Here is an 18992-nt window from a genome sequence, read left to right as displayed (position 1 = left end):
GATCTCTTTAAGCACCATAATAATTTTAATCTTTTGTTCTCTTTGAAATCCACATTGGGTTTCATAGATATCTTTCGGATATGGACATTTCATTTTTGTGTTGGTACCTAAGTATTGTCTCGATGCCATAAGAGAGGCTACCAAGAGTGCGGGTATTTCTTGCCACTGTGTGAGTTACTTCTAAACAACAAATGCGACCTTGGACATGGGGCAGTACATTCTTACCATTAAAGTCATCATCTTTGTACACATCTTATACACGATTCAGTTCATCATCTATGTTTCTGTAATTCATCAATTCCGGAATACATATAATGTTTTTGTTTTTATCGAAACTCCCCAATTCAACAGGCTTTGTTGGTTTAATCTCTGTGTTCCATTTGGCATTCAAATCTATGCAAGAAATGGTGTATTTTATGACAATTTGAGGGCATGTTTTGATGAAAAACACCCAGATTTGGGGCTTTTTGACATTATTTTTGCTCAAGGGGAAATCGTTTTTCTGGTTTAATCCTTTTGTTTGCTTCCAATGAACACATTTTTGCCTCTCAATAGAAAAAACGACTTGTGAGATAGCAGCAAGAGACCACGTTTTTTAATAGCAAATGGTTTCAAACTTGGTTTTTTGCAAGAAACGGTTTGCATACATAAAATTAAGATGTTTCACAAACATACATAGATCTGTTCTTTATGAGAGTCATGCTTGTGCATTCCGACTCATTTAGATTCTAAATAGTTGGCATTTAATCATGAAGAAAGAAAGAATAAAAGCTGATAGGCATGAGTCGAGTACTTATACTTTGCTTGTAACATTGAACATAAAATGGTTGAGGAATAATGTCAGATTTAGACTTATCAAGAAAGTTACTGGAATCGATTTTTGAATAAGAAGAAATGGAAGTAAACATAAGCTGATTGTTGATCAGTGAGGCTGAGGAAGTCTTGCCATTCTTCGGCTCAAGCCATCCAAACAATAGAGAACAATACTAGCAATCTGGTTTGTAAGAACCGTGAGATAGATGAAGTTCGATACTTTAGTGTATAGAAGCCAAGAGGGAATAAAAGCTGAATTCCGTCCTCGACAATGAGAGAAGTTTTAAATATAATGCCATGATAGTTTTAAAAGAACAAGATTCTTGGTTTTCTTGAATTCGCCAATTAAAAGGAAGAGGTGCCAAATATATTCAACATCTCTTATAGAGATTTTATAATTTTAAAACAATTATCAATGGGCTCTTTTGAAGAGTTATTAAAAGAAGAGAAATCCAAAATTATATTTATATATATGCATATATATATATTTATTTCAAAATGATGCCATCATGTTATTATTATGTCCAAGGCTGTATCTATTAAAATACATATATCTATTTACGTGCGTAATTCGGAGGATTATGATCTATTCTAACCTCATATCCTCTCAACATATATGCATGTATATATTTGTACATATGTTACTAGAGATGAACTAGATATTTAATATCATGGTGGCATCATATATATATATATGATGACGAAGAAAAAATGGAGATGCCATCATAGAACAGAAAAGGTAATGGTTCTGAATGTGAATTTTGATAATGATAGCTACATATTTTATATGTTTGACCAAGTAGCTCATGGTATTGTTCAACGTATACTCTTGTTTGCCTAGTTGTTTACCCTTAGCAATGATGATTCAAGAATCATACCTATTTGCCCAGTGATGGTGGTGCCCCTATGCCCAATTGTTTTTTGACAATACTTCCATCCCTTCGATGTGCTCCTGTAGGGAATTCTCCATGATTATATCATAATCCTCAATATAATAACAGTTTACCATAACATGTTACTATTCATAAATCATCATAATGGCTAACCACCATTCTACTTCCCATGATGAATAACCAATTCTCTATGATTTCAAGATTATCATATAATAGCATCATAATTATTAACTAACATGTCATCTTCATATGAAATTATAATGATTAACCATCTTACTATTTCACATGATCATAACAATTTATAACTGTCAACTGACTTCACGTGAAACCTCGATGCCTATATGAACATTTTAAGTTGGGTCAAAAATTGGGATGTAATAGTTGACCCTCTTTCTGTGGCTATTTTCTTGCATCCGACCCAAGGTGTGGAGTAGTGTACTTAGGGAGTTTTGGAACTCATTATTATTTCAGTTCTGATTATGCAGAGGAGATACTTTGTGACATTTTTCTTGTCCTAAGTGTATTTCTTATATCTTTCTGTAACTCAATTTTGGATTTTGAATATATATTGGACTGAATCATTTTTGTGGCAAAATCTTCCTAAAATCTAGCCTTCTTTTCTTTTTGCATCTTTGTGTGAATACATGATTGATGAGGTAGGAAGTGAATCTTAGGATTCCTTGTTATCTTGTCTCATCTCTTACCTAGTTATAGGGGTGTACTTTGTTTGCAGGTTATAGTTCACATCTTCTACTTTGAGATAGTTATGCAAATGTCTTCTTTTCCCTAACTCTCATGTTCAGGACCTTACAGTGAAACATTTATGCAAACATGTATAGGATTGAAGTGTTTTGTCCACGAGGAGGATCTTACAACATTCACAAGTTTTGGCATATCACCTGTTAGCTTAGGTTCATTTTTTAAAGTTTTTTTTCTGCATCTCTTTCCCTTTTCCCCTCAAGTCTAGTTTGTTTTCATTATTCAGAGCTTAGGTAATTATCATAAGGAGCTGGCCCATAACCCGAAGACTCACTCAATTTAATAGGAAAAGCCACCGCCTATGAGTGATTCAATGTCAACTGAAATTTCCAGTTCAGTTTTGTGAATTTGGTAGGGTGCGAATTTCAGGCTTTAATAAGACCAACAATGATTTATCAATTACTTTGACAAGTATTATAGCAACAACTTCATCAAGTCTCTCCCTTAGCTATCCTATTGCAATCTCCTAGCTCTCTACTACCTCCAATCTCTAAGCTAATCTCCTCTCATCTTTGAATTACAAATGAGAAGGCCTTGGCCTTTTATAAATGCCCAATTACAATGAAGGGCCAAGATCAATTCAAGATCAAGGGTCAAGATTTTTTCCCACAAACCCTAATTAGGGTTGCCCAATTTACAACTAATTACTTGAAGGCACTAATTTATGGCCCAATAAGAAAATTACATTGATTTTGATAGCCAATGAGAAAATGGGACACTTGGCATGTTGTGATTGGCTGTGCTTGAAACTGAATTTTCTAATTGGAAGAGGCAAAGAATTGCCACTTCATCATCCTTATCGTGTGCTTGGAGTCTTGTCTTGTAGAGTACCTTTCTACACTTGTGATTTTCTCCATCCTTCGAAATTTCCTCATGGAATTGACTTGAACCACTTGCATCTTTATGAACTTGTGAACTTGATCTTTCTTGATTTTCATTGGATATTTCCTCATGAAGCTGGATCCTGTGTGCTTTATTTGAGTTTCCTCTTGATTTTGACTTGATTTTGCGGTTAGATAGCTTCACTATGAATCCTTCCTTCGCACTTGAGTTCTTGGGATTGAGCCATCTTGTTTTGGTACCCACTTGAAGTTTTGAGGCCTTGATCATCACCTTACCCTCTAGCTTCTCCTTGAATTCATGTGACGATGGAGGGTATGTGCACCAACAATGCTCTGATTTTCCAAGATTTCGTAAGGATGAATTTCAATTCAGCCCTTCTTGAATTCAGCTTGCAATACAAAAGAGGAGTATTAAGCTTGTGAAAAAAAAATTGGAAAAAAAATCACATTGATAATAAACAAAATTCATCTCAATTTAAAACCAATCATTTTGCAAAGTTGAGGCAAATGTTAATCTCATCTCAATCCAAAACCATTTATTATTTTTATTTTTATTTTTTATTTCTAATTTTGTGTCACTATCTCTCTCAATTTTTTTTGGAGAGGTAGGATGGTTATTGTGATTAATAAAGAATGATAGTTGGTTGGGGAGATTTCTGAAGATGCAAAATTTCCCCAAGACAGTGTTCTCAAAATTTCTCATTGAACATTCCTTGGCGATCCCTTGCTATATTCTTGTTCATGGTGTTGTCATCATTGTAATAACCTTGCTTGGCTATGGCTCTAACAAATACTAATATTTCTGACTTTTAATATTACGTCAAAACATTTAGCATACAATGCCAATACTATTGAAAAGAATTCCAAGGCTGACTAAATCACATTCACCAAGATTAGGCAATTTTCGAACAACATTGATGATGACCAAACTTAATTCAATGGCAATGATAGATTTGCATTTGATTTACTATGCCATGTAACTTAAAAAAAAACTGAACTACTGCATATTTATCTCTCAATTCAATTTACATCAGCATTGAATCAAATTACATCTCAGAATTTCTCACATTTCTTCCAAGCAACAATAATGACAAAAATGGAAGTTGCAAACCTTTAGAAATTGATCTACAATACTTCAGCTGCAGGATCGATGCTCAATTCTATAGCTCCAAACTCTTAGCCACATACTTCAATAAGTATATAATAATCAAGATTATTCTCCTTAGCTACAACAAATATAGTAGGAGATGTTGGCCAATTGTATACTTCAATACAATTGCCAAGAACTTCTCAAACTCAACCTTTATACTTCAGTAAGGGCCACAAAATATCAGAACTCAGAAAAAGCCACAAAGGCATAAAAAACAAATAAAATATCCAAGCATGTTTTTCTCAACAAATGGGTTTGTATTTATAACCTCCAGATTCCTTTTTGTTGTCAAAATGTAACTTCACTCAAGAAGTTTCACTGTACAACATTAATTAGAAGCTACCATTAGATTCTCTCACTTGACTTGGCTTAACTAATTAATAAATGACTCTTTCCAATGATAGCTCAACCTTCAACTTAAGTGAAATTATAACTTTATAATAAGCCATTTAATTAATTAATAATAATTTGGCCACTAAATATATAATAACTCCCAAAATACTCATCATTTAAATATGCCATCTGAAATAGGAGTCATACCTAATATTTCTTCATGTGACCAAATTCACTTTCCAAAAATAGAAAGGGTCCGTCTCGATCAACGCCAATTTACCACAAATAGTAAGTACACAAAACTAAGCCCAAACGAAGTCCAGTTTGAGCCAAATGAAGATCAACCTGTAGCTTACTGAATTGTGGAGAAGACAAGACCCTCCCAAGCCAAGCCATTGCCTCAAAAGACCCTCTATCCAAAATGATTAGCCTATGAGGATCACAATAATAGGTTAATCTCTCAAACTCCAATGCTGACAAAAATGGGGACATTACAGTTCTCCCTCCTTGAGATTGCTTGTCCTCAAGCAATCCGGAAACATAGTGAACTCCAACCTCCACCTGGATCCAAATGAAGAAGTGCGTGACATCCTTGTTGACACTGAACCACGTGCAAACCAACATCATCAGGACCAACCACATATCCTACAACATAGCACCCAAAACTTGTGCTGATGATTTAGAAGTCAGAATGTCACCAGAAGGCAATTCCATAGAAGATCTATGCATCCTTTTCTTCCCTGTATCCACCCACATAATATATATTGGAATGGAATCCTGATCATCACCAACAATCCCTGAAAAAGATGTAGCTATAGGAGAACTATAAGCACTCATGACAATTGTATCAACAATAGGTGAAGCCATGTCAAAATATGTTGTCACAGGAATATCACCAACTATCGCAACAGAAAACTGAACTGAATCTGAAGATGGTGAAAACTGAGTCCGACTCCACTTAGGTGAGTGATCAACATCAACCTCAAATACTGGATTGTCATAAGACAATGTTGCATCCATGTTGAACATAGGATTTTCCATGAAGTGAACCTCACCACTGTGCTGATTTGAACTATAACAAGACTCTATCTCGACAACACTCACCTCATCATTGCGAGACTCTTTCCTAGTGGATGGACTGACAGAAAAGTGGTTGCTGATATGACAATATCTTCGCATGCTTCTACTTCCACTATTGTTGCATTGCCATCAAATACATTATCCTAGGAATTCATGCCAACAACTGCATCATCTGACTTAAGCTGACATGAATTCTCATCACATTCCCCCTCAACTGTGCCCAACTCATGTGGTGACTCATAAGAAATGTCTTGCACATTTGTAGCTGTAACTATATGATCACATTTGACTCTTCGAAAAATAAATATCTTGCTTTTCTCAAATTTCGGATCCAAAATCAGTCGGGTCATCCTTTTGTGATTTTGATTCAGCTCATTCACTAATACATCCAACTACTCCATCCCTAGGCAAAGAAGTATGCCATCTGTGGTTATAATAAATACCAAACCTCTTGTCACGATCTATGATGCTGAAAACCAAATCTCCAAAATAAAACACTGATCAAACTGAGCCTAGTTCCTGCAAGCTGGCAGAAAATTGCTCTGATACCATTGTAATAACCCTGCCTGGCTATAGCTCTAACAAATACTAATATTTCTGAGTTTTAACATTACGTCAAAACATTTAGCATACAATGCCAATACTACTGAAAAGAACTCCAAGGATGGCTAAATCACATTCACCAAGATTAGGTAATTTTTGAACAACACTGATGATGACCAAACTTAATTCAATGCCATGTAACTTAAAAAAAAAACTGAACTACTCCATATTTATCTCTCAATTCAATTTACATCAGCATTGAATCAAATTACATCTCAGAATTTGACACACTTTCTTCCAAGCAACAAGAATGACAGAAATGGAAGATGCAAACCTTTAGAAGCTGATCCACAATACTGTAATATCCCTCAGCTGGTTATAACTTTGACAAATTCAATTTCTTGACAAATTTAGAAAACTTGGCATTTTGACAAACACTTTGCAAGCCAATTCAATAATATGAGAAATCTCTTTGTAGTTGCATTCATAACACAAATATATGGAACTCTAAAATAGTTTGAACACAAAAAATCATAACTTCTATTGCAACTGATTATGGGAAACTTCAATGCTGAACTTTAACTTTCATTAACTAACGTCCACCTTTATTGAATTCAGATCTGATTGCTATGGCAATTGGAATTACAAACACAAATATAATTATGAGGAACCTGATTAAAGACCCGTTGATGATCTCTTTAAATCCACGCAGCCTTTTTCAAGTTGATTTATATTCTAACAGTTCCCAGCTCCCAGAATTTCATTGACCAAGCCACCACAGCCAATGTGGCTATCTCAAATACAAACACAAGCCCAAAATAATGAATTGCAGGTTCACAATAGCGACCACAGACCTCTATCCAGCAGTCTCAAGCCTCCAATATATAAATGCAGGCTTCAGATCAGGACATATATGCCCAGGAGAATTGATGCAGATCTCACTTTATGAAATGCAGTCCCTTATACAGTAGCACAGGTCCTCTGTAATGAAACGCAGCTCCTCTGATATGTATTGTAGGCCTCTTATCAGGAAGTCACAGGTAGGGAAAAGCCAAACACTGCCACTAACAGGATCAACAACCTCTCAAAAGCACACTCTTGACTTCCTCATGAACAAATCGAAGATATGTATTAAATTATTAATTCATCAGCAACCAACAAGTTCTATGATCTCATCAACATAAATTAACTTCTTATAAACAACAGCAACAGTGGAGAAGTAATAACAATTTGCAATCACAGTTGCAAATGCAATTCTCAAAAATAAATCTCAGAATTATGAAAACTCCATAAATGCAATACTCCCAGCCACAGATAATAACAGTAAGGGAAGCTGAGAAATGATTTCGAATCACTGCTGAGGTAAAGTGATTCCATTTATCTTCAACAACAGAGCTCTTCTTAGCCGTAGCAAAACAGTACAAGATATGCAAAATGCTATATAATAGCAGCAAATTGCAAGCTAACCTTCAACGAATCCTCAGATTTGAATCTACAATACTTCAGTTGTAGATCCAATGGAACAAAGAATTCAGACCCTTTTACTTCAGCAAGGGCCACAAAGGCATCAAAAGCAAATAAAATATCCAATCATGCTTTTCTCAACAAATGGGCTTGTATTTATAACCTCTAGATTCCTTTTTGTTACTGAAATGTAATTTCACTCAAGAAGCTTCACCACTCAACATTAATTAGAAGCTTCCATTAGATTCTTTCACTTGACTTGGCTTAACTAATTAATAAATAGCTCTTTCCAATGATAACTCAACCTTCAACTTAAGTGAAATTATAAAGTTAAATAATAACTTTATGATAAACAATTTAATTATTTAATAATAATTTGGCGACTAAATATATAATAACTCCCTAAATACTTATTATTTAACTATGCCGTCTGAAATAGGAGTATACCTAATATTTCTCCATGCGACCAAATGCACTTTTTAAAAATAGAAAGGGTCCATCTCGATCAACACCAACTTATCACAAATAGTAAGTACACAAAATAAGCACAAACAAAGTCCAATTTGAGCCAAACGAAGACCAACTTGTAGCTTACTGAATTGTGGAGAAAACAAGACCCTCCCAAGACAAGTCACTACCTCAAAAGACCCTCTATCCACAATAATTAGCCTATGAGAATCATAATAATAGGCTAATCTCTCAAACTCTGATGCTAACAAAAATGGGGACATTACAATCAATCCATAAGTTATAATGCCTTAGAGGATGACAAACCTTGGACATTCAAGGACATTCAAAATGAATCCAACTTCAATTTTTTTTTTTCAAATACATGATCCAAACCAGAACTGGAAACTTAGGTATGAATCATACATATTTGAAATAACAAATTTACAATTAGTGATTGCAGAGTGTAATGTCCCCTTTTTAGCATTCATAGCATGATGTTTTCGTTAGCCTATTTTTCCACAGTCCCGTAGGCTAACCAGGACATTAAAGGGACTTAGAGGCCCTTTGGCCTTGATAGTTTCAGTTGCAGGTCTTTCTGTGGGGTTTTGAGGCAACTTTGGGCATACTTACTATTTATAGTAAGTCATCTTGGATATGGTCGGACATCCAGTGGCAGCGGTATGTCGATGGTAATTGTTTAAAATCGACAAGAAGACTTGTTTATCATTGATAAGATTTGTTATGCATTGATAAAGCTATTTTATAAAGTTAAATTTAAATATTTAACTTTATTAATGCATAGACTATAGTTTGTGGGAAATATTTAAATTAAAAGAGTCCCCTTTATTTTATAACACATTGGAGACATAAGTTACATAAAGGGAGTGATGTTTTATCCCACATTGAGAAAGCGAAGGATTGAGCTCTTGTGAGAACACTATAAAAGAAAAGGAAGAGCTTCTTTTTAGTATACTTGGAAATATCAAAGAAATTGGGTAATATTCTGAAGATTATATCTCAATAGTTTGAAGGACGAAATCCCTTCAAGCTGAAAATCTTGAGGCCATTGAAAGATATGGTCTTGAGATTCAAAAGGGTAGCAGTCTGAAAAAGCAAATACGAAAAAGCAGTCCGAAAAAGCAAAATTGAAAAAGCAGGCCAAAAAAGCAGTCCGAAAAAGCGGAACCGAAAAAGCAGGTTGAAAAAGCAGTTCGAAAAAGCAGTTCGAAAAAGCAAATTGGAAAAGCAAAGCAGAAGGGGCAGCATTGAAGAAAATTATTACAGCCATCTACAACCAGGTTCCTTTATTAGTATTGTTTTTTTAGGGTGTTATAAGTTTCAGCTGTAAGTGTGCATTATACCAGCATTATCATTTTGTAATCTATGTAAATGCCAAAAGTCTTGGCCATATTTCATGAGCATTGTATTAAGAATTTTCATTGCAAATTAAGAAGATAATAGTTGCTCGTGTCATTTAAGCAATTCAATATCATTATTTATCAGCTAGTTAGTTTGCATACCAAAATGCTAGTTGGCTGTAGGTGTTCATTTCTCATGCTTAAATCATATATATGCATTGAATATTGTCAAAATTAGTAGCACACTCATGTTAGGCCATTGTGTAGTCCATTTGGAGTCTTCTAGCACAAGATTCTCATTGATGCAAATTGAAAGAGTCATTTAAAGCCAACTGAAATACTATATCAGTCATACGTCCCTTGCATGTGAATTGTTTGATGAAATTGTTTGAGCTTTCATCAGCATTTTTTTGACAGCAGATTTGAGGAAGGTCATTACAGTGGTATCAGAGCTTGCTTGCAAAGTGTTTGACGAAATGTCAAACAACTGAAGTATAAAGATTTTTGGTGTTTGAAAAAGTTATAACCTAGTGGGGTTATTACAGTGGTATTAGAGCTATAAGTCCTGCCATCCTGTGGAGGTCTTATTTGGAATAGCCAGATAGAGAGAAAAAAATATTTGACAACATGTATATCAGTCCGGATTAGGGAAAGGAAAGATTCTTACAGATATTAGACACCTTGGCACAGGGACAGTGATTTGCAGAGTAGAAAGCACATGAACAGAGTCAGAGATTGGAGCTTATGATGCAGATGATGGCTCGTCAAATGGGGTTGAACGCTAACATAGGTGGAGGAAATAATCAGAATGGTAACAATCAGAATGGGAATAATCAGGATGGGACACATAATGGAGGCGAACAAGTTGGGAATAATTTCGGTCATGCACCCCAGCAAACTAGGATAGTGAGTTCAAGGCCCATGATTCCCACATTTCCTCCTAGAGCCCCAGAGTAGCCCGTACCAGGGCCCCAGATCACTGATATATAGGACTAGTTAAGGAGAGATTGGGAAGCCGGAGGTCGAGATTTTACTGCTGCAATTACCTTTAGGGAGTATATGGATGTGCAGATGAAACATTTGCCATGTGGACATGACAGGAACCAGAGCTATGAGCTACGGAAGAAAATAGGGAAACTTCAATTACCATATTATGATGGCTCGGGGAAGTCTACAGCAAGAGCTTGGGTTCAAAAGCTTGACACATACTTTCAAATGAACCCTATGCCTGAGGAAGAAGCTATTAAGTATGCAACAATTCACCTGGATGGGTTAGCACACGAGTGGTGGCATCATGGTATGGTCCCTATGGGTCATGCACACATTACCTCATATTTAGAGTTTACGGAGAGACTGACTGAACGTTTTGATAGGCCTAAGGATTGTGCTTTCCCTATGACAGGCAGAAACTTGTATGAGGAGTTTAACAGACATTCTGATTCGATACAGGGAGACATTAGCACATCTTCAGGTAATGGTTTATTTGCATCATCTTCGCAGGCAGAAGGTATTACAGATGTTGTGCAGGTTGAGCCAGTAGCATCAGAAGGTGATATCACAGGCACACTGGATTGTGTGATTGACACAAATAGTGATTCCAGTATAGTTGGGCTGGATGAAGTTACAACAGTTGAGGATACTGTGATGTTTGAGGATAGTACAGTTGATCAGAAAGTGAGCATTTAGGACTTTGCAGAAAATGAGTATCAAGCACAGTTGGATGCTTCTTCACATGAGATAGAGGCTAGTAGCTCTTTACTTGGTTTGGCAAGCTAGCTGAAGACAAGGGACAAGAATATTGTCACGGCTTTATCTCATCATGATAGGATACATGGATTGATTGAGAATCACATTTGGATGATTCAACTGCAAGAGAGACAGAAAGGAGTCACAACAGGTTCTTCTTGTGACAACTTACAACAGATCAAGGAAGGCATGGAGGCAATGAAGATAAGTTACATACACCTACTTTTAGATCACGATCATCTCCTTAATCTTGCAGGGATCTATTTAGATGCATTGAAGAAGGAGGAGGAGGTTGATCGGCTTTCTCATGAGCTGGAGGATACTTAGAATTCCTTGGTGTGTATTCAGTTGGCTCTCCAGGATTTTGAGAGATATGTGGACGAGCTTTGTCTTGAGGTGAGCTCAGTTCGGGAGTTAGCGCATATAGCAGGGACTCGATTTTCTTTTACAGTCAGGTCACATGTTGATGATTTCTCAGAGATGACAGAGTTTAAAGGAGAGTCCCAGGATCTGAGTATTATAGATGATAGCTATTCTGAGGTTACTCCTTTGGACAGTGTACTAGGGATAGAGTATAGGAGTTTGACCAGTTGGCACAATCATGTGTCTAGTTAGTTGATAGTTAGTGAGCGAGACATTTCTATCGCTTGCAAGCATTTCGATGCTACTCGTCAGTTGTTAGCAGTTTATGGATAGGGTTTTCCTACTAGGGATGAGCAGGGAGGCAGTTATCTTTCCTTGACAAAGATCCACTCTTAATGGGAGGGCTATTCGGATTCCGAGACAAAATTATATGCAGTTGGTAGCCGACAGAGATTATCTTATGGAGTGGGGGAGTACAACATACGAAGCATTATTGGCCAAGGAAGATGAGGTGAGTGAGCTTACTTAGCAGCTCGAGGTGACTTCTGAGATTCTTGAGAGTACACAGTTGGCTTTCGAGGAGTCATAGTTTCATTTGGCTAAGGTGACCATGGAGTTAGAGCGACTGCAGTCTTTACCAGATTTTGTACAGTCACAAGCTGTGGTGTCTGGTGATCCGCGGATGTCCATGGTCGAGGTTGATAGAGGTAGTGGAGATGAGGATATATCTGTCCACGACACTAGTATTGGCATATTTGGTCTGTTTCCATTGGAGGTAGGTTCCACTGAGTTGGGCGCTGCAGCTGAGCATTGTGATATGTTTGACTTGGAGGGCACAGAGACTAGTGATGTTGTTGTTGATTCTGCACTCTTGGCTATATCATCCTCTGACTTAGCTGATGATCAGTCACAGTTGGTTGTATCATGTCTGCAGGATGAGTCTTTGACTGGGATTGGTTCTTTTAACCAGCATTATACTGTAGGATATGTTCATCGGTTTTCTTTTGATCCATGTGTTGAGGAGTTGATGGCAGACAAGTTTGGTTTGGGCTCTCGTTTTTGCTATCTACCGTGTAATGACTATTCACCATCAGCAGTGCATGGGTGTTATTGTTATGAGACAGTGATCGGTGATCTGCAGAGTTGTGTTAATTGCAGTGGGTGTGCAGTGTGTGGATTCTCTGTATTTGGTGCAGTTTCATGCGGGAGTATTCATCGTTGTTGCAAAATTGTATTGTACATTCCACATAGGCTAGTGGGATGTGTTGATGGTATTTACTATGTTGGCAGTTTGGGTTATCTACTTTACTTGGGTTCTGATATTTCGAGAGCTTGTTTCTCATGGGTTCCTGAGTTTGGAGTTTGGGTGAGTTGTATTCGCCAATTTGATTATGGATTCCTCTTGGTTAATTTTCAAAGGTTGTTGCAGGAGCCTATGTTGACTGACAGCAGTATAGTTCATGACTACATTTGGGATCCAGGTGGATTGATTGGGTTGTTGTTCGACCATTGCTTGGGGACAAGCAATTTTGGGAAGGGCGGACTGTAATGTCCCCTTTTTAGCATTCATAGTATGATGTTGTCGTTAGCCTATTTTCCCACAGTCCCGTAGGCTAACCAGGACATTAAAGGGACTTAGAGGCCATTTGGCCTTGATAGTTTCAGTTGCAGGATTTTCTGAGGGGTTTTGAGGCAACTTTGGGCATACTTACTATTTATAGTAAGTCATCTTGGATATGGTCGGACATCCAGTGGCAGCGGTATGTCGATGGTAATTGTTTAAAATCAACAAGAAGACTTGTTTATCATTGATAAGATTTGTTATGCATTAATAAAGCTATTTTATAAAGTTAAATTTAAATATTTAACTTTATTAATGCATAGACTATAGTTTGTGGGAAATATTTAAATTAAAAGAGTCCTCTTTATTTTATAACACATTGGAGACATAAGTTACATAAAGGGAGTGATGTTTTATCCCGCATTGAGAAAACGAAGGATTGAGCTCTTGTGAGAACACTATAAAAGAAAGGGAAGAGCTTCTTTTAGTATGCTTGGAAATATCAAAGAAATTAGGTAATATTCTGAAGATTATATCTCAATAGTTTGAAGGACAAAATCCTTTCAAGCTGAAAATCTTGAGGCCATTGAAAGATATGGTCTTGAGATTCAAAAGGGTAGCAGTTTGAAAAAGCAGTCCGAAAAAGCGGAACCGAAAAGGCAGGCCGAAAAAGCAGTCCAAAAAAGCGGAACTGAAAAAGCAGGCCGAAAAAGTAGTCCGAAAAAGCAGTTCGAAAAAGCAAATCGGAAAAGCAAAGCAGAAGGGGAAGTATTGAAGAAAATTATTATAACCATCTACAACTAGGTTCCTTTATTAGTATTGTTTTTTTTAGGGTGTTATAAGTTTCAGCTGTAAGTGTGCATTATACCAGCATTATCATTTTGTAATCCATGTAAATGCCAAAAGTCTTGGCCATATTTCATGAGCATTGTATTAAGAATTTTCATTGCAAATTAAGAAGATAATAGTTGCTGGTGTCATTTAAACAATTCAATTTCATTATTTATCAGCTAGTTAGTTTGCATACCAACTGTTTGTAAAAATGCCAGTTGGCTGTAGGTGTTCATTTCTCATGCTTAGATCATATATATGCACTGAATATTGTCAAAATTAGTAGCACACTCATGTTAGGCCATTGTGTAGTCCATTTGGAGTCTTCTAGCACAAGATTCTCATTGATGCAAATTGAAAAAGAGTCATTTAAAGCCAGCTGAAATACTATATCAGTCATACGTCCCTTGCATGTGAATTGTTTGATGAAATTTCTTGAGCTTTCATTAGCATTTTTTTGAGAGCAGATTTGAGGAGGGTCATTACAGTGGTATCAGAGCTTGCTTGCAAAGTGTTTGACAAAATGTCAAACAACTGAAGTATAAAGATTTTTGGTGTTTGAAGAAGTTATAACCTATTGGGGTTATTACATAGAGTGACTTAAATCTTGTCATTCTAGACTCTAGACATTAAAATTTACCAACACTTTATTCTTCAAGCTAGCGAAGCTTCCATTTCACATAGACAAAAGACAATTTATGATTGTTTGATGCGGAAGAAACAAAAAATGATGTATGTTAGCACTAACATACAAGATTGTTTAGTGGAGAACAATAAATGCTCACAACGTTTGATGATTTGCATTTGCCCTAATGACCCCATTCCTCACAATGCTTGGTGATTCTTTAAAGAAATATATATGTAGATATTTCTTAAGAACGCCTATATTTCATACTATAACTGATAATAATCTAGTGAACTTAGCTAAGTAAGCATGTTTAAAAAGCATTAAACTACTGTTTTTAATTATCTAAATGGAAAGTCATATTTTTGGCAAAGTTTTGCAAAAGCAAAGCTTTTTCTTAGGGCCTTACTATCCCAAACCCCTTAATTCTCGGGATTTTTCTAAATATAATTGCAATGATATATCTAAGGCTGGCTGTTCTATTTTTCATGTATACTAAAAGTTTTCTTGTATCTCAAATGATCTGTTCTTATTGTGCATGGTTTCTTGAAAAAATCTGTGTTAAAATGTCTTCATGAATTGTAGTTAGTTGGCACTGATGAGGCAACAACATGCGTGGGACTAGTGATTTCAAACCGGACAACTAGAATGTAAGTTTCCATTATCATAATTGGTAATTCTTGGGTTGGTTTCCTACTGTTCATATTGACATTAGGTTATTTAGTCTTTTTACAATTACATGGTGTCTAATTGAAGAGCTTATGTGGAGACTTGGAATATTGATTTTTTTATCATTATTTCTTTTTGCAAATTACAGGACATCAGTTGCTCATTTTGACTCTCCGGAAATTGTGAAACTGGGTTTGCTGCAAATGTTGGCAGGAATTATATGTGGAGAAAAGGATGCTGATTTAGATGTTTGTTTCCTTTGCTCTCACTTTATCAATTTGAATTTTCATTGATTCCTTTTATCCTTTAAAATCTTTACTACATGAGTGTAGAAAAGAGTGATTCAAATCATGCACGGGAGCATTGTTTTAATGACATTTTATTTGAAAGAACTTGTCTCTCATTTTTAATGTCAAAGTCAGATATTTTATATGGGTATTTTTTAGCACAGATACTTGTACATGATTGATATACAAGTTTGGAACCTTGCAGGTGCATCTTTTGGGAGGGTTTGATGATACTCGCGGAAGGCATTTCAACAAAATCTTCAAAAATGAAAAATCTATGACAAACAATGCTGTAAGATATCCTCTCATATGTGCACTGGGACTAAAGATGAACACTTAAATTTTTACCTTGCCATTTGTAATAATTATGATTGAAATGATAATCAATAGTAATACAATCAGTTTTCTGTGCAGCATAGCTGTGATGGTGCCTTGATTTTGGACCAATACAAGGAAAAGCTAGTATTGGATGGATATTCCTGGCCTCTTTGTTTAAAAATAGTTGAAACCATGCAAAGCATGCCTCAGAATTTCCATCTTCAGACATTTTGTGTTCTTAATCATAATACATCAACAGGGCCTAAAGGGGAATCACGCCCTATTATTAGAGGTTTTGTGGTTAGTTATTTTACTCTTTTTTTATATTTTATATTTTTATTCATTGTGAATATAAAAGCTTGTATATCTGAGGTTTTCTTTTAATGAAGATGATTAAAAAAATCATTGTTACAGCATAAAACCTTAAAATGATTTTAGCTCCATTTTCATGATTTCAATTTAAATTAAACTACTATCCTATTCATGTATTGAGGAATTTCCTCTTATGTCATATTGGGGCTTATTTGAAATGTTTCCTAGGTACTTTTGGAAAGTTCGATTTTTGTGTATCAATCAATCGCTATACCCCTTAAGGTGGTTGAAGAGGACTATAGCTAAATGTCAATATTGGGGCCTAGTTTGAATCTTTCCCAGGGAGTCTTGGAAGTTGGTTCAATTTTTGTGTATCAGTCAATTGCTATACCCCTTGAGATGGTTGAAGAGTACTGTAGCTATTATGTTCTCTCATCTTGGCCATTTGTTGCCCATATTGTTTGACAAGTCCTGCAATGCCCTATCAAATCTCATATGCATTACTAATAAGTTTGGCATATTTTTCCTCTCAAGATTGGGACTTTATGGGGGCTTAATTCTTGGAACTTGCTCATGTGGGAATTTTGATTTAGATACTCACGTGTTATTCTTGCACTCTTGGCCACATTAGAATCCTTAATTTGACCCACTTCAACAATCCACACACTTGAAATGCCTTTAGGTTCTCTTTTATACGTCTTTGGCGCAACAGTTTTGGACTGATTACATTAAGCACCAATTCTTCTTCAATTAACAATTTTCTGATATGTTGAAGATTACTCTTGAACACTTCTGTCAATGAATATTCCAATTCAATCTCCCATTCTTCTTTGGCCATTGATGAATTTATTGAATTATCCACTTGGTTAGAAAGATCTAACGATGCTTCATTTGGTATCAGTAAGTGTCTTTCCCTCTCTTTCTCACTCTTCCTTTGTATGTTTCTTTGTGGTGGAAATGTTATGGTTTGTAAGGACCAACTTGTCCTTATAAGAGAATAATAGGTTGACCAGAAGAATGATCATAACAACTCAATAAAGAATTCACATTTAATTTTTTTAAAATTTTTATGTTTAATTATTAATTACTGTTACCTAAATTTTCACTTTTGGTTAAAATTTCAGGTAGAGCCATAGTTATGCCAATCAAAGGTGCATTTTTTGTGTTTTTGCCAAATACAAGAGTTTTGATAACATATAAACCAAAGAGCTGAAACATTGCATTTAAAAGAAGAAGAGGGTTACAAGTTTTTCTGAAAGAGTTTTTCTTTATTGATCAAAGTGTTCAAATGTTTCACACAAGCTGTGAAACTAGCTAAAGAGAAAATCAGAACTTGAATTTCAAAACATGAAGTGAAAAGAAGAACAAGGTATAAGAGTCATAGGGGCCAGTCATTGCCTGAATGACTGACAATATTGTTGTTCGCTTTGAACACGCATGCTCTAGATGCCTTGCTACTGCTGTCCTCCTACGTTCCAACGCTAAATCCTGCAATCACATGAAAAGATGGAGTTAGATCCAATGGATCTAAACAATAACCAGCCTACCTCATCATTATACCACGCACATGCATCCACATTTTCAAATACAAATCCTGATTTACTCTCTAGCTAATGTGTCCATGTGTAGTAACAGGTGCTCTAATTAGCGAGTGGATGTAAATGTGGCTCCCACAAGGGTTTGACTCTAGCTCTCTTATAAGAGATAAAGTAACAAGTAATCAAAGTGCAATGCATGTAAGTGCCTTTGATAATCAACATAGAAAGGAATCAGTAATGCAGTTGAAAAGTATAAAGTACACTCCACATCAATATACTGTTGGGTGGATATTTTGCAACTGACAGTTTTGAGTAAAAATCCAGTCGCAAAATAGGATGACCAGCCATAACGTGTAAGACAGAGTCTCTCCTACCTTAAAGGGAAGGCTTATGAAATATAATGATAATATTGTTGCAATCAGAAGAGTGACATATAGTCTATATGTGCTACAGTCAGTGACAAGTGATTAAAGACAACTCATATTTATATGGGTGTATGATGCACTGTTTTGGATAATAGAAGTTAAGATCTATTACTAAAGAAGTTGTGGAGTTATTGTTGTAACAGTAATTTTATCACAAGAAAGCATATGTTCAAATTGATGGATGTCAAACTATTACAGAGCTGCCACAATGAGAACATAGCTATAAAAGAATAGAGCAGCTTTATGGCAGCCTTCCACAAATAAGGAAAAAACAGAAAGCATTTTCAGAATAGCAGTTCCAAATATTGGCATCTTTCTAGCAGCTGTCTATCTCATTTAGAAAACAACATCAGCTTCTACGCTAAACAAGGCTGATAGTTTATTTTCTAGGCAGAATGTTTGGCACAAATTCTTAATACTGTTACAAACTGGGTGAATCTAGAGGGTTTCCAGTCAAAGATGAATGTGCAGATCCAAAATCACAAGAATGTAGTAGTACACTGTCAGATTGCTTCATATATGTCATTCTACTAAAATAGCAGGAGTAAATAGAGATCCAAGCCCCAAAATGAAATGACCATATGGAAATAGAAGAAAAACAGAGCCACAACAAGCTGCAAGTTTAAGCCCAA

At 35.9% G+C, this 18992-nt stretch overlaps 1 protein-coding gene across 3 annotated transcripts in view; it reads left to right on the top strand.

The window, feature by feature from the left end:
* The window catches only part of LOC149563107 (protein N-terminal asparagine amidohydrolase family protein), a 244334-nt gene that overhangs the window by 140368 nt on the left and 84974 nt on the right, over nt 1-18992 (top strand). For all 3 annotated transcript variants that reach the window (XM_089826531.1, XM_089826532.1, XM_089826533.1), the window contains exons 4-7: nt 15397-15461; nt 15629-15728; nt 15973-16059; nt 16182-16385. In XM_089826531.1, coding sequence (XP_089682657.1) covers nt 15397-15461; nt 15629-15728; nt 15973-16059; nt 16182-16385 — 456 coding nt within the window. The remainder of the gene's footprint in view (nt 1-15396; nt 15462-15628; nt 15729-15972; nt 16060-16181; nt 16386-18992) is intronic.

The sequence above is a fragment of the Cupressus sempervirens genome, chromosome 4 (assembly GCF_028749045.1).
Source record: "Cupressus sempervirens isolate cs-2001-9-10 chromosome 4, ASM2874904v1, whole genome shotgun sequence".
NCBI lineage: Eukaryota > Viridiplantae > Streptophyta > Pinopsida > Cupressales > Cupressaceae > Cupressus > Cupressus sempervirens.
This window is presented reverse-complemented; position numbering and strand designations above follow the sequence as displayed.